Source organism: Salpingoeca rosetta, assembly GCF_000188695.1.
Source record: "Salpingoeca rosetta unplaced genomic scaffold supercont1.5, whole genome shotgun sequence".
In the NCBI taxonomy this organism is placed as follows: Eukaryota; class Choanoflagellata; order Craspedida; family Salpingoecidae; genus Salpingoeca; species Salpingoeca rosetta.
The window spans coordinates 593,761-608,331 of record NW_004754929.1 but is presented as its reverse complement, the minus strand read 5'-3'; the positions used below and the strand labels follow the sequence as shown (position 1 = coordinate 608,331).

The 14,571-nt window shown below is 57.9% G+C and overlaps 5 protein-coding genes across 5 annotated transcripts in view; 1 reads left to right on the top strand and 4 right to left on the bottom strand.

Annotated features, from left to right (window-relative positions):
- Positions 1-321: 321 nt before the first annotated feature.
- On the bottom strand, positions 322-2,536 carry PTSG_02203 (uncharacterized protein). Its single transcript, XM_004996633.1, has 5 exons — positions 2,167-2,536; positions 1,753-1,810; positions 1,421-1,482; positions 886-1,168; positions 322-480 (listed from the first exon to the last, which is right to left on the bottom strand). Exons 1-5 carry the CDS (start codon positions 2,341-2,343, stop codon positions 422-424), a joined length of 639 nt encoding a protein of 212 aa, XP_004996690.1. The 5' UTR covers positions 2,344-2,536; the 3' UTR covers positions 322-421.
- A 175-nt stretch (positions 2,537-2,711) lies between these two features.
- Positions 2,712-7,649, bottom strand: PTSG_02202 (uncharacterized protein). Its single transcript, XM_004996632.1, has 11 exons — positions 7,433-7,649; positions 6,729-6,787; positions 6,384-6,482; positions 6,112-6,196; positions 5,614-5,807; positions 4,989-5,202; positions 4,614-4,738; positions 4,289-4,396; positions 3,826-3,912; positions 3,556-3,667; positions 2,712-3,130 (listed from the first exon to the last, which is right to left on the bottom strand). Exons 1-11 carry the CDS (start codon positions 7,569-7,571, stop codon positions 2,820-2,822), a joined length of 1,533 nt encoding a protein of 510 aa, XP_004996689.1. The 5' UTR covers positions 7,572-7,649; the 3' UTR covers positions 2,712-2,819.
- Positions 7,650-7,708: 59 nt separating this feature from the next.
- PTSG_11850 (uncharacterized protein) lies at positions 7,709-11,368 on the bottom strand (the record flags this gene model as incomplete). Its single annotated transcript, XM_004996631.1, has 2 exons — positions 7,709-10,864; positions 10,958-11,368. The coding sequence occupies 2 exons, from the start codon at positions 11,366-11,368 to the stop codon at positions 7,709-7,711; spliced, it is 3,567 nt and encodes a 1,188-aa protein (XP_004996688.1).
- Positions 11,369-12,505: 1,137 nt separating this feature from the next.
- PTSG_02201 (non-muscle actin) lies at positions 12,506-14,009 on the top strand. Its single transcript, XM_004996630.1, has one exon. The coding sequence runs from the start codon at positions 12,606-12,608 to the stop codon at positions 13,734-13,736; it is 1,131 nt and encodes a 376-aa protein (XP_004996687.1). The 5' UTR covers positions 12,506-12,605; the 3' UTR covers positions 13,737-14,009.
- A 100-nt stretch (positions 14,010-14,109) lies between these two features.
- The window catches only part of PTSG_02200 (3-hydroxyisobutyrate dehydrogenase), a gene marked incomplete at its 5' end in the record, with an annotated part of 2,994 nt that continues 2,532 nt past the window's right edge, over positions 14,110-14,571 (bottom strand). The window contains 3 exons of the mRNA XM_004996629.1: positions 14,110-14,232; positions 14,425-14,452; positions 14,510-14,547. Of these exons, the coding sequence (XP_004996686.1) occupies positions 14,161-14,232; positions 14,425-14,452; positions 14,510-14,547 (138 nt within the window). The 3' untranslated portion in view covers positions 14,110-14,160. The remainder of the gene's footprint in view (positions 14,233-14,424; positions 14,453-14,509; positions 14,548-14,571) is intronic.

The window sequence follows — 14,571 nt, the reverse complement described above, 5'->3', positions numbered from 1 at the left end:
TGTGTGTGTGTGTGTGTGTGTGTGGGGGTGGGTGGTGTGTGTGTGTGTGTGGGGTGTGTGTGTGTGTCTGTGTGTGTGTGTGTGTGTCTGTGTGTGTGTGTGTGTGTCTGTGTGTGTGTGTGTGTCTGTGTGTGTGTGTGTTTGCGTGTGTGTTTGCGTTGTATGTACATGACATGATGCAGGTGTCACTTGTTGGTGCAACACGCAGATAACGTGTTACGCGTAACCACAAACAGCTGTGAAAAGGTATGTGTGCGTGTGTGTGTCGTGCTGGTGGACAATCTCACAGGCAATCTCGTGGTAACACCATGCCCTTCCCCTTCCTCCTCTTCCTCCTCTTCCTCCTCTTCCTCCACCTCCACGTCACAATGCCACACGCGGCAGTCTGAATGAAGGGTCACAGGTGCCTGATGGGTCTCCCTCATAGCGAGTACAGGTCCTCCTGGATAACAATAGACAAGGACGACTGCCACTCTGGCACTGCACACAGGCATGCAAGGGTGGTTGGGTTGGTGGATGGAATTGGTGGTGACGGTGGTGGTGGGTGGAATCGGTGGGTGACAAACAAAGTATCCAGCAAAGCGCGTGTGCACTTGCTGGAACAGGTAAACAAGGCTGTACAGCAGGTACAAGTGTGGCGCATCACATACATGCGCAACTGCGCGTTATGTGCGCACGCAAAACGCATACGCCCAAGTGCACGATATAGGTGTGCGCGCAAAAGTTCACAAACACACGCATGTCCACGTGCAAGTTCGCACACAACCACACACACACACACACACACAAACACACAAACACACCCACACAAACCCACCTACTCACATAAACCCACCCACACAAACACAACCACACAAGTACAGCCACACCTACACACGCACACACCTGATTTTGGGTATGAAGGGAAGATGGCTGTAATGTTCAAGGCAATGGGACCAACGCTTTGAATTGAGTCCAGACTGCAGGAGATGAGGGTCTGCTCCTCGTCATGCAGTTCGTTGCGCACGTTGGCCATGACCAAGGACGGCCGCTGCTTGCGCTGGAAATACCGGCACCGCAGGCTGCCCAGCTCCACGTCCCACATCCACGGTATCAGGCGCCAGTTGTCCGACAGCAGGACCAGCCGTATCCTCGACTTGGCCTCCTGCTTTGGGAAAAGGCAGCGTATCTACCACGTATCGTGTGTGCATGTGTGTGCATGTGTGTGCGTGTGTGTGCATGTGAGTGTGAAAGACGTGTCGTGAGAGAGAAAAGCAACCTTGGTGCAAGGAGCATCGGCAGCTGATTGAACCGTTTCATCAGCGCCGCACGCACACACACCGTACTGGCAAGACATCGACGGTAAACATGCACACACACGCGCGCACACGCACGCACGCACACACACACAACACACACAACACACGCCGTGCTTGCGCACCCGAATTATCGCCTGGGCTGCATCAATTGGCCACCATAAGCAGTGCCTGTTCTCCTCTTGCACTAAACACGCAAACACACAAACACACACGTGCGTACACACAAACACACACACATGTGCACAAACAAACACACACATGTGCACAAACACATACACATATGTACACAAACACACACACACATGTACACACACACAAACACACACAAAAACACAAACACACACACACACACAAATGCGAGGCTTTCGTGTGAAAGGGCAGATGGTGTGGCGGGCAAAAGGCATCGTTCCCCAACACATCAAAAAAGTCAACACCACCAAAGTAGCCACAGCACCTCGCGTTTCCAGTAGACTAATGTCGGCAGTGACTTGCTCGAGCGCAGTGACGACGGTCTGTTGATCAACACAACAACCACGCGTACTTGTGAGGTGTTGCAGCCGCGGAGGGTGGAGGGTTGTTGTTGTGTGGCTTTGAGACCACACATGCACACACAGCCACACACAGCCACAAAGGCCGTCCCAAGCAAGCAAGCTACACAAGACATGCACGAGACAAGCCACAGCCATGCCAACGAGGTCAAACACGGCATGGCACAGACAACACACAACACATAGAACACACGCCACAACAAACAGCACACCACACCACAGCACAAACACACTACACGCCACAACAAACAGCACAGCACACACCACAGCACAGCACAAACACACTACACGCCACAACAAACAGCACAGCACCACAGCACCTGAAGAACGGGCGGGGAGTCGCCATGTTCGCTACCGCTGGCACTGCACAGCGTTGAGGACAACCCAAGCGACATCAGCGGCACAAGAAGCAACAACATCACAACCACTGGCGCTGTGGTGTCCAACAACAACAATGATGACAAAGGACCGCACCGCGGCATCTTTTGTTTTGCCATCCCCCTTGGACAGGAGCACCCTGTGCCCGTTGCCGCCACCAAGCTGGCGAGCCGAAGGAGGAAGCCAACCACCAAGAAGCAAGACAACAAGCAGTGCGGTGCGTGCTGGTCGGTTGATTGATTGGTTGGTGGGAGAGGACGTTGTTATTGAGAGTGAGTAGCAGGTCAGTCTTCCCTCCCATCAAGGTTGCCGAATTTTATGCAAAAATGTCCATAAAATAGCACACTTTGTTGGTCGCGATGTTGTTGAGAAGTGGAAGAGAGGTCGTCACATGTCACAATGTCACATCATGTCACATGCCACACATCACACACAAACGTGTCACACAATCGCACACAGCCAACACACATTCACACACATTCGCACACAGCCAACACACAATCACACACACGCACACACACACACAATCAGACACATACATGCACACGCACATGCACACATGCACACTCACTCACACACGCGCAAAGCAGGAGCGTCAGTGGGAGGGTGTGACCACGGAGCGAAGGCGGGCCTTGCTGCGCTTCTGCCGCTGTTTCATGGACGGGCGCTGACGAGGCACAAGCGGGGCTTGTGGCGCTGCGCTCTTGGCGCGCTTTGTTGTGGTGCCTTCACCCCGGCCACTGCCGCGATCACCGCTGGCTGACGCCTTGCTGGTGCTGCTGTTGCGCTTGGAGGTGCGCTGCTTCTGAGACTGTGGTCGCGGCGCCCCAGGCTTGCGAACAAACAGAGCAACGAAGAATCCGTTTGTGAAGTCCTGCGCAGGATCCGTGCGCACGCACATGGCCGCTGCACAGCGACAAAGGATGCCATGAGGCAGGTTGTAGCAGGAGGGAGTGGTGAGTGTTGGGTGAAAAGGAGTGACAGAGGAGGGAAGTGTGAATATGGGTGTGTGGTGGGTGTGTGTGTGTGTGTGTGTGTGTGTGTGTGTGTGTGTGTGTGTGTGTGTGTGTGTGTGTGTGTGTGTGTGTGTGTGTGTGTGGGTGTGTGTGTGAAGGGTAGAGAATGCAGGAGGGGGTGCGGAAAGGCAGTCAACAATTGAAACGCAAGCACATGCAGTGGCATGGCGGAAAACAGCACATGAACAAAACAGCCGCCACGTTGACACAGCAAAACAGCCGCCACGTTGACACAGCAAAAGAGCAGCGGCAGCAGCAGCAACAGCAGTAGCCCTGCACACTGAAATGCCTGTGCTAATCCCCGCCAATGCACACCTGATGGCAACGTGTCACTGTGGCCACGACGATGCCATGATGGCAGCGCTTCAGCAAGTTCAAAGGACGGATTGGCAGCCAGCACTGCAGCGACAACATCCTCGTTCTCCTCCTGCTCGGCGTGTGCCACAAGCACCAGGCAGCGAAACATACACAGGGCATGCATGAGCACTCAGCAGGACGCAGCAGCGGCCAGCACACGAACGGGCACGATAGAATGCCACGCCACACATGTGTTCCCCTCCTCCCATCACCCGCACAACAACCAACCTGATGTACGGAGCATGTGCTGTAGGTGACGCGCTCCACGTTTGGAAAGGAGAGGGCATGGTTCACAACCTGCACCTGGAACTCGGCCTGCGTGAAAGCAAGTGTGTGGTACCGAGAAGAGGGTGAGAATGGCAAATGGGCGCAGGGATACAAGAGGTCACATATCAGATGATGGAAGTTGCCACACAGGTGATGTGGGTTGTCACGCACACACGAAAATGTGCAAGAGTACGTACGTGCATTGACACACACACACACAAACACACACGCGCGCACACGCACAAACACACACACACACACGCACACACACGCGCACACACGCACAAACACACACGCACACACACACGCGCGCGCACACGCGCACACACACGCACACACACACGCAAACACAATAGCGCAAGCACAATAGCGCAAGCACAATAGCGCAAGCACAGAAGCACACACACGCGCGCGCGTGACGTACCAGCGCCTTGAGCCGCTCCTGCTGCTTCTCCTCCTGCGTCTGCGGCTCGCCGGCATCGCTGACGTCCACCAGATCGCTCAGCCGGCTCACAATGCCAGAGCCAGAGCACTGCATGCGCAGATGTTGGCATGGAGGCACATGGTGGGCGGGAAAAGAGGGGGGCGGGCACAAACACGGTCGAGGCAAATGAGAACGGCCTAGCGCACAGACTTGTGAATGTAATATGCACACACATACGTGCACGCACGCACGCACACACAACTCGCACACATGCACGCACACACACACACATCCACAGGCGCGCATGGGCAATGTGCGCACGCACCGAAGGGTCGCAAAGGATGTATTTGACATCTCTGAACTTTGGATGCGTGGGGTCTGTGTCGAGGAAGCTTTTGAGCATTGTCTTGACGCACGTGACGCCTGCAAGCTTGAGCTGGCGACGCATCACTGTCAAAAGCGGTGGCACAGGCGGATGGACAGGGAAAGTTTGAAGATAGGCAGAGGGGACAAGTGGCGGCGGTTGGTGAGATCGACTAGCAGTGCACGTGTGGAGGTGTTGTGCACGTGTTGCGTTGGGCTGTTAAAGATATATGTCACACCCATCCATCCATGCACGCATACACACGCACACAGGCACACACACGCACATGCACGCACATGCACATGCACACGCATGCACACGCACACGCACACACACCTCCCATGCGGCGCCTGCTGATGTCAAAGGCGAAGACGGTGCCCTTGTTGTGCATGAGGGCAGCGAGGTGTGAGGTCTTGTTGCCGGGCGCAGCGCACGCGTCGATGCAGACAGAGCCCGGTGGTGGCGCCAGAATGGCTGCGGGGAAACAGCTTGCCTTGTCCTGCAGGATGAGGTGGCCGCGACGGTACAGCCAGTGCGTGTGGAAGTCCGTCTGCGGGCATGTTGTGGTTTCGGCGCGCAGTCGTGTGAGCAACATGCATGATGTGTGGCACGACACATGAGACGGCAGGCTGCTGCGTCGTTTGGGCGTAGCACAGCGCAAGCGTAAATATCACGGGTGTGCGCTCATTCAAGCATGTGGCGTGAACATGCAGCTGGGCATACACGCACACACGCGCAACGATACAAACGATACAAACACCCACACCCACACGCACACACGCGCACACGCACGCACGCGCACACGCATACACACGCACACGCATACACACACACGCATACACACGCACACGCACGCGCACGAATACACACCAGCGCACCCTAACTCGTCACCTTCCATCACCTCCACCGTTCCACACCCGCCCTGCTACTCTTGGGATCACCGATCGCTGCCTCAACGCACCCTTGGGTGAAAGCCGAGAAGGTTGTCCAGGTGCGTGTCCTTGAAGTAGTGCTGTCGCGACTCCAGCGTTGTTGTGGACTTTGGGCCCGCGGCGTGCAGCTGCTGCAGCTGGAACCCTGTTTCCTCCAGCGCTGTGAGGGTGGCTGCTTCTGGCTGCTTCAGCGGGTTTACGCGCGCGTAGCGTGGCATTGACTCTGTTGAGGTCGCAGCAATGAAAAAGAGGGACAGAAGGGGGGCGTGTGAAGACAGAACGGATGTGTGTGTGTGTGTGTGTGTGTGTCGTTGTGTGTGTGTGTGTTGTCGTGTGTGTGTGTGTGTGTGTGTGTGTGTGTGTGTGTGTGTGTTGTCGTTGTGTGTGTGTGTGTTGTCGTGTGTTGTCGTTTTGGGTGTAGCTTCGCGGGTGTTTCGGTCGCCATGTGTATGTGTGCTGCGATCGCAATCATGGCGGTTCGCTGGTGACATGGGCGGAGCAGGCAGAGAAAAGGTTGGCATGCGTACCGGCCAGGGTGTCTTCTGCTAGAGCGCTCGCTGTATCGACGCCGCGCTCTGCCATCAAGTCGGCTAATGCGGTCTGAAGCTCGTCCTGCTCAGCATACAAGCGGTTGCAAGAGCAGCCACCGCATCGACAAAGGCGGCAACGGCACCAAGGATAAGAGGATGGCGTGGAGATCATCCACAGTGCGGGCTGTCAAAAGCCACGCATAAAAATGCGCGCAGTGTTGCGTGGTCAAGTACCAGTGACAATCCAGTGGCAATCATGCCCAGCGTACCTTGTGTCTCATGATGGCTTCGTACAGGCTCCCTGTGCACCGCAGCACACCACCAATAAGGAGATCATGACACAGCACACGCGCCAGCTCCTTTGACAGCTGTGTGTGGGTGTGTGGATAGACGTGTGAGTGGCGAGTGCAACGCGTTGCAATGCGAGAAGGGGTTGTCATGACGGTGTAAGAGCAAAGCCAGTGTGCAAATACATGTGCGTATGTGTACGTGTGTCTGTGTCTGTGTGTCTGTGTGTCTGTGTGTGTGCGTGAATGTGTGCGTCTGTGTGTCTGTGTGTGTGTGTCTGTGTGTGTCTGTGTGTGTGTGTGTGTGTGTGTTTTGGGTGCGCGCACCGTTGGCTCCTTCTCAAGCAATTGTGCCTTGGCGATGATAGCATCGACGGCACGCTGGTCTGCAACAGAGCAGGTCAACAAAGGCGAGATGACATCGTATCATTGTTGCGGTTGCTGATGCTGAAGAAGAATTGCACCTCGCACGACACCGGCGCTCACAGCTGACACACACGCGCGCACACGCACACATGCACACATACCGGCGCTCACAGCTTACACGCGCGCGCACACGCGCACACACGCACACATACACGCGCATATGGCTTACAACGCACTCACATCACAAGAAGCATGCGCAGCTCAACATAGAACATCCTTCATTCATCCCATTACGCACGCACATTTCAATGTTTGGCACACGAGGGCGAGGAGCTTCTTCTTTTGCTTGTACTCTGCTTCCAGACACAACGTCTTGATGGTTCCCTTGTGCTGGCGCACCCGCTCCAGCACCCCTGCAGCCGTGTCATACAGCGCGCTCATGCTCGCACGCAACTCAGCAGGTACGGGTACGCGTGTGTGTTTGCTTCTTTGTGTGGTCAACGTGGGTGTGTTGTGTCATATAAATGGGCCGGTTGGATCATATGTAGTCCAGTCGTATGTCGCTGCACAAGAGCTAACTAACTAATGTCTGTTTTTTTTTTTGATGTAAAACTTTAATGACCGCTCACTGTTCGAGGCCTGCATTCATCCCATTACGCACGCACATTTCAATGTTTGGCACACGAGGGCGAGGAGCTTCTTCTTTTGCTTGTACTCTGCTTCCAGACACAACGTCTTGATGGTTCCCTTGTGCTGGCGCACCCGCTCCAGCACCCCTGCAGCCGTGTCATACAGCGCGCTCATGCTCGCACGCAACTCAGCAGGTACGGGTACGCGTGTGTGTTTGCTTCTTTGTGTGGTCAACGTGGGTGTGTTGTGTCATATAAATGGGCCGGTTGGATCATATGTAGTCCAGTCGTATGTCGCTGCACAAGAGCTAACTAACTAATGTCTGTTTTTTTTTTTTGATGTAAAACTTTAATGATAGTGAGGTCGGTCGCGACGGCGGTGCCGTCCGGAAGGACGCAGTCGATGTCCAGGCGTTGCTGTCCACCGTCCACGTAGTCTCCCACCTCGCATACGGCCGAGAGGCCGCTGTTGCGGAGGAAGGCGGCGATGTCGCCGTTGAGACGATCGTGTCGCCTTTTGCGGATGGATTGGCAGCTTTCCTGGTGGAACGCGCTCTCCGTCGGCTTGTGGCATGCCCTGCACGAGGCGCGAGGGTGGTACCCAGCCGCCGGGACTCGGATACGCGCACTGAGGGATGTTCTGAACTGTGCGTCGTTGAGGGTGAGTTTTGGGCAGCTGGGCATCGCGGTGAGCCAGTGGAAGGACCCGGGGCCGCCTGCGCTGAGCTGGAAGGCGCGGACGGTGCGCTTGTGGCTGTAGGGGGTGCGTTCATCCAGGATCCTGGTCAGGGTGCGCTGGAGCTTTCTCCCGGCTTTGAGGACCTCATCAATCGTGGTGACGCCGCCCTGTTCCTTGTCGCGCGTCGTGCACGCGAGCCGCGTCAGTGCCGCCGACATCTCGGTCCTAAGCGTGTTGCTGGGGAGGCCGCACTCAAAGGGGTGTCGCGTGCTGTTGAAGAAGTCGCGTATGGCGCCGAGAAAGGCGGCGGGGGCGGCCGACTCCTGGGACCGGAGGGCGAGCCCGCCGCGTTGATAGGGCCGCAGGCAGCGTTGAAGCGACTCATCCTTAAGCGGGTTCGTGTGCCCCAACATCCTGGCCAGGGACAGGGCGATGAGCTCGTCGAGCTTGCGGCACGCCTGGGTGCATTGCGCGGTGGTGCGCATCGTGTAGTTCTCCTTAGCCACTACGCAGTACCTCAGGAGGATGAGGATGCACTGCAGGGGTAGGTGGCGGAAGGCCTTGTCAATGGTGGCTGCAGCGTGGTCGACCCTGTCGACGGGGGCGGCGCTGAAGAGGGGGGCCCCAAGGACGGAGGCGGTTTGGTCGCCGTACTTGATTGTTGTTGTCTTGGTAGCGTTGACCTTGAGTCCGACGTCGAGCGCGTGCCTGGCGAAGCGGGCAGCCGTCCGTTCGACGCTCTCCTGGGGCCCGGCGATATACACGTCGTCGAGGTAGGCCACTACCACGCACGTGTTGCGTTGTTCGGCCGCGCTTTCGCCCTCATTATCGTCTTCGCCTCGACCGTTGGTCTCGCGCTCGCCTTCACCTGCGGCCTTCCGCAGGGCGCCGTGCATGGCAATGGCGAAGTACGCAGGGGACAGCGGCCCGCCTTGCGCGACGCCGTCGGTCATGTGCAGGTGGTCGCCGTTAGGTAGCACAAGCCGCGGGGCTGTTGCGTACGTGGAGTGGAAGCACCGAGCCAGGACCGGGAATTCCGTCACCAGCGTGTCCAGGATAGCCTGGCGGCTGATGGACCCGAAGGCGTTGGAGATGTCGAGGCTCTGGGTGACGTCCTGCCGGTTGCGGCGCAGGTGTTCTCGGATGCCGTGGACGATGAGTTCGGTGCCGCCGGGAACCCCGACGCCCAGTTGGCGCGGGCATAGGAAGTCGACGACTGCTCCTTTGGTCTTGAGGAACGCGGCCTTTTCCAATGCCTTTGCGACGGTGTCCATGGGCACGATAGGGCGGATGCCGCCGTCTTTCTTGTTGAGGACGATGAGTCTGCCGCCCATGAGGTGCGGGGTGATGTGGGGCAGGTCTCCGCGGAAGAGCATGTTGATCAGGGCGACCGCACCGTTGCCACTGCCGCTGTCGGACAGCATGCGCAGCAGGTGGGGCGAGATGCCTGTCGCGCCGACCGAGGAGCTGGTCTTGATGGAGGCGATGGCGTCCTTGATGTTGGAGTCCTCGAGCTGGAACACCTGGTCCCTGTCGTCGAGGACGTTGTCGATGGCCCCCAAGGGTTCTTCGTCGTCGGTGCGGATCTTGTCCTTGGTTTTGGCGAGGGTGTCGGGTGTCCACTGCGCCATCGTGGAGTCATCTGCGAGGGTGCGGTATGCGTTGGAGATGTTCCCCGCTGCGAGGTGTTGGCGGGCCTTGCCGGCGCGTCCTTCCTCGTCGGTGCGCGGCGACCGCATCCGGATCGTGGCTCGTGCCTCCAGGCGGTCCCAGTTGCGCGACGCGAGGAGGCACATCCGGGCGTGTAGTGTGTTGTTCCGGATGTAGTGTGCCTTGTCCCTGGCGAAAATGAGCTGCAGTAGGTGGAAGGCACCCAGGACGTAGTCATTGTGTCGCTTCCGCTTGTTGGGGTCGCTTTCGGCTTCTACGATCATGTTGGATGCGATCCGTAAGGCTCGATACGCGAGGGGATGGTTGGGGATCTTCTGGGCGGTGCGGTAGCAGTGGAAGATATCGCTGTCGTCCTTGTTTCGCACGCGCTCGACGAGGTCCGCTTCGATGCCCTTGAGATCTCGGGTCCACTGGCCGTCGGAGGGCTGGAGGATGGGGAGGTCATGGGCGTCAGCATCAGTGCCGGCCTCGGGGGTGTGTGCCCGATTGTTGCATCTGTGGCGCGGCGAGAAGATGTGCCCCGAGCAGCTGGTGCAGTATGTGAGTCCGAAGGCTTCCGCGAGACCTGGGGACAGGTCGTCTGCATGTTGGGAACGGAAGTGCTGAGCCAGCTTGGTGAGGTCGAAGCGTCTGTTTTCGGTGTCTGTCGAGTGTTGGTGCTTGCGGCACCGCTCGAAAGGGCAGGGGAAGCGCGGGAGTGGCTGGCGTGGCGCGAGTTGCTCCGGCGTGAGTGAGACGGGCTGGTGGGTACTGACCCAGCAGCCCGGCGTCCGGCAGCACTCGTGGACCGCGAACACGTCGTGCAGTTGCGTGTCGGGGTCGTCGTCGATGCCGGCGGTGGTGCGGTCGGCCGCGGCGTGCGCGGGCAGGTCGGGGGTGGTGTCGCGATGGGTAGGTCCCTCGAAGAGGATGGGAGTGCCTGCTTGGGGAGGCGATGGCGGTGAGCCCGCAGGGGCTGATGGCGCGTCCTCATTTGAGGCCGGCCGGGGCGGCGAGGGGGGCGCTGCGGCAGGGGCTGGGCCCTCGGTCTGGCTGGGGTGGCCAGGGGGGATGGCAGGAGAAGCGGTGGGGGAAGAAGCGTCACGTGCCTGGGATGGGAACGGGGTGGCGGTTCGCACCTGCTGGTCCTGGGGAGCGCGGGGGCTCGTGGTATCGATGTGGGGCTGCGCGGTGCGGCTGGGCTCGGCAGTATGATGCCGGCGAGTGCGCACGGTGCGGCGTCCTGTTGAGGCGGATCTGGGGCGGGGCTGCTTGTCCCGTCCTCTGGAGATGTCGGCCTGGCGGCTGCGCGGCGGTGGGGTAGGGGATGCACGCGACGCAGGACCGGGCGTGTCCTGTGGCGTGTTTTCGTTACCTCGTTCGTCGTGGCCGTCGCCGGGCGCGGGCGGGGGGTGTCCGGTGGTTGCCGGGTGCTCTGTGCGGGCGGGGGAGGCTGACGGCGAGCGGGGTGCGGCTTGGGGGCGTTGCGTGAGCGGGGGCGATCGGCTCTGGCGGTTAGGCCGGAGGCGGTGACGCCACGGGGAGTCGTGGTGGGCGGCCTTCCTGCTGGGTGGGCCGTCGTTTCCACCGCTGTCCTCGGTCTCGTCGCTGCCGTGGCGCTTGCCACGCATGGCTGCGTCCATGGCGCGGCCGCAGTGGCCGCCGTCGGTGGTGGTGGTGGCTGCTGTTGCTCGCGCTCACAGGACCGCCACGACCGTTACAACCGCGGCACTTTTTTTTTTTTTTCTCTCGTTCTCTCGTTCTCTCCTTCTCTCGTTCTCTGCCTCTTTGGTGTTGGAACGCTGGCTAGAACGCTGCTGCCTCTCGAATCGACAGCGCTCTTGGCGTAAGGGCAGGCGTATGCTCCTCGATCGAAACAAGCTGTAGTTCTTGGTTGAGCGTTTCCGGTACTTGGAATTGTCTGCACATAACACTATCACAGCTTTTCTTTTATTTTGTTGGGTTGATTTTGCTCTTGCTGTGCCTGTGACACAAAGGTCAAGGAGTTCGGGTAGTTGTGCTGCCGTGATAGTGCCGCAAGAGCACAGCAGCACAGCAGTGACATCTTGTTTGAGACCCGTTCGTTTGTTGCACTTTGATTACATTCAACCCGCACACACTTAGAACCAACAAGAGCGTTTCTTCCGCTCTGTGTACCTTGTAATTCATGTGCTTCTCGGAGTCTTTCCTACTCCTGCAAAGCAAACAACACAAACAAGCAACAGAACACACACGACAAAGTCCTTCCGGCAGGCAGCAAGCCCAGAAGCCCAAGCGTCCTATGTAGCGTCTGCGTGCTCACGTCATCATTTCATCATCAAACTCAGCAGCACGCTGCTTCAAATCAACCACCCAGTTCGAAATTGTGGCGGCTCCAATGCCATCCATCCAAACGGCTTGCACCTGTCATGTTTGACGTGTTGCATGCCATCACAGGTTTCCCGATTTGGGAACCTCTGTTCGCCACCCGCTTCGTTTGCTCTGGGTTGTGTGGCTTCGTGGCACCGCCCACTTTCCCGAATGCTTTCTCAGGGGGCATTTCCGTTGCAGAATGTCCGTGTGAGTTGTCGCAACTGTGGGACGCCCAGCCTTTTTTTTTGTGTGCTGGCTGTGTTGTTGTCGCACCAAAAATAAGCCAGACAAGCCACACAACCAGCCACAAAGCTTCCCTGGTGAACCTTCTTCTTTGCCTGTGCCTTTTGCTGGCAGTGCGCAGTGCAGTGGGGTGTTGTTGTTGTTGTTGTTGTTGTTTTGTCTGACAAACGAGCGACTGCTTGAGCCATTTATCTCGACTGCACTTTTGAACGACCACTGAACCAGCAAGTCAGCCAGCTCCCCGCTCTTTCAACACTCCCTACAACAACCACAAAACAACCAGCCATGGGTGACGAGGATGTTGCTGCTCTCGTTGTTGACAACGGCTCCGGCATGTGCAAGGCCGGCTTCGCCGGTGACGACGCTCCCCGCGCCGTCTTCCCCTCCATTGTTGGCCGTCCCCGCCACCAGGGCGTGATGGTCGGCATGGGCCAGAAGGACTCGTACGTCGGCGACGAGGCCCAGAGCAAGCGTGGTATCCTCACGCTCAAGTACCCCATTGAGCACGGTATTGTGACCAACTGGGACGACATGGAGAAGATCTGGCACCACACCTTCTACAACGAGCTCCGCGTTGCGCCCGAGGAGCACCCCGTCCTCCTCACCGAGGCCCCCCTCAACCCCAAGGCCAACCGTGAGAAGATGACCCAGATCATGTTCGAGACGTTCAACACCCCCGCCATGTACGTCGCCATCCAGGCTGTGCTCTCCCTGTACGCCTCTGGCCGTACCACGGGTATCGTCCTCGACTCTGGCGATGGTGTCACCCACACCGTCCCCATCTACGAGGGTTACGCCCTTCCCCACGCCATCCTGCGTCTCGACCTTGCCGGCCGCGATCTCACCGACTACATGATGAAGATCCTCACCGAGCGCGGTTACTCCTTCACCACCACCGCCGAGCGCGAGATTGTGCGTGACATCAAGGAGAAGCTCTCCTACGTCGCCCTCGACTTTGAGCAGGAGATGGCCACCGCCGCCTCCTCCTCCAGCCTGGAGAAGAGCTACGAGCTCCCCGATGGCCAGGTCATCACCATTGGCAACGAGCGCTTCCGCTGCCCCGAGGCCCTCTTCCAGCCATCCTTCCTTGGTCTGGAGGCCACCGGCATCCACGAGCACACCTACAACTCGATCATGAAGTGCGACGTCGACATCCGTAAGGACCTCTACGCCAACACTGTCCTCTCTGGCGGTACCACCATGTTCCCCGGCATTGCCGACCGCATGCAGAAGGAGATCACCGCCCTCGCCCCATCCACCATGAAGATCAAGATCATTGCTCCTCCCGAGCGCAAGTACTCTGTCTGGATTGGCGGCTCCATCCTCGCCTCCCTCTCCACCTTCCAGCAGATGTGGATCTCCAAGGCCGAGTACGACGAGTCTGGCCCCTCGATTGTCCACCGCAAGTGCTTCTAAGCAGGCAAACACATGGCGGCGCAATGCTTGTACTCTTGCTGTGTGTCATGCGGTGTCTGCTATCAATCGCACACTCGTTGCTGTACTCGCGTGCCCTATCTTTACTAATTGTGTTACCCCTTAACGAACCCCCTTCAACAAACCACTGCGTTGAATGAGTGTGTAAGCTTCGCACAAGTTTCAAGTTCCTGCTGTTCAGGAGACGTGTGATGCTTTTGCTCAGTAAACCAAAACAACAACTCACCAACTTGTTGAAGAAACAGTCATCACATCACATCATGTCACAACACAACACAGAAAAACTTGAGGTGGAGAGGAACTGGCTGGGTTGGCTTGGCTTATCGAGTGCAGTGTGCAGGCGCTTTCGTTGTATTTGTGGGGAAGCGAGAGAGACAAAAGGCACTGCATGCGTGTGTGTGCTGGATCAGTTGTCCTTGCTCAGGCCTTCACCAGACAGCATCTTGAACACGGAGGAGAAGTCCCTGCCAGCATACTCCTGTGTGTATGTGCGTGCGTGCAAGTGTGTGTGTGTGTGTGTGTGTGTGTGTGTGTGTGTGTGTGTGTTAGGGTTGACATGCGAGGTCCCCACCCACACACACACACACCCACACCCACACACCCACACCCACACACACACACACCCACACCCACACCCACACACACACGCACACCCACTCCCACAAAACACACCCTCACAGAACGATTCCATCTCGTCCCTGTGTGGACATGAGAAAGAAATTTGGGGGGCGAGGGGGCCGAGGGGAACAACGGACTTTGACTCCCCAGCAGCGTCCATGGGCAGGCCAAGATTCTGTTTCTCCACAAAAAAGAAAAA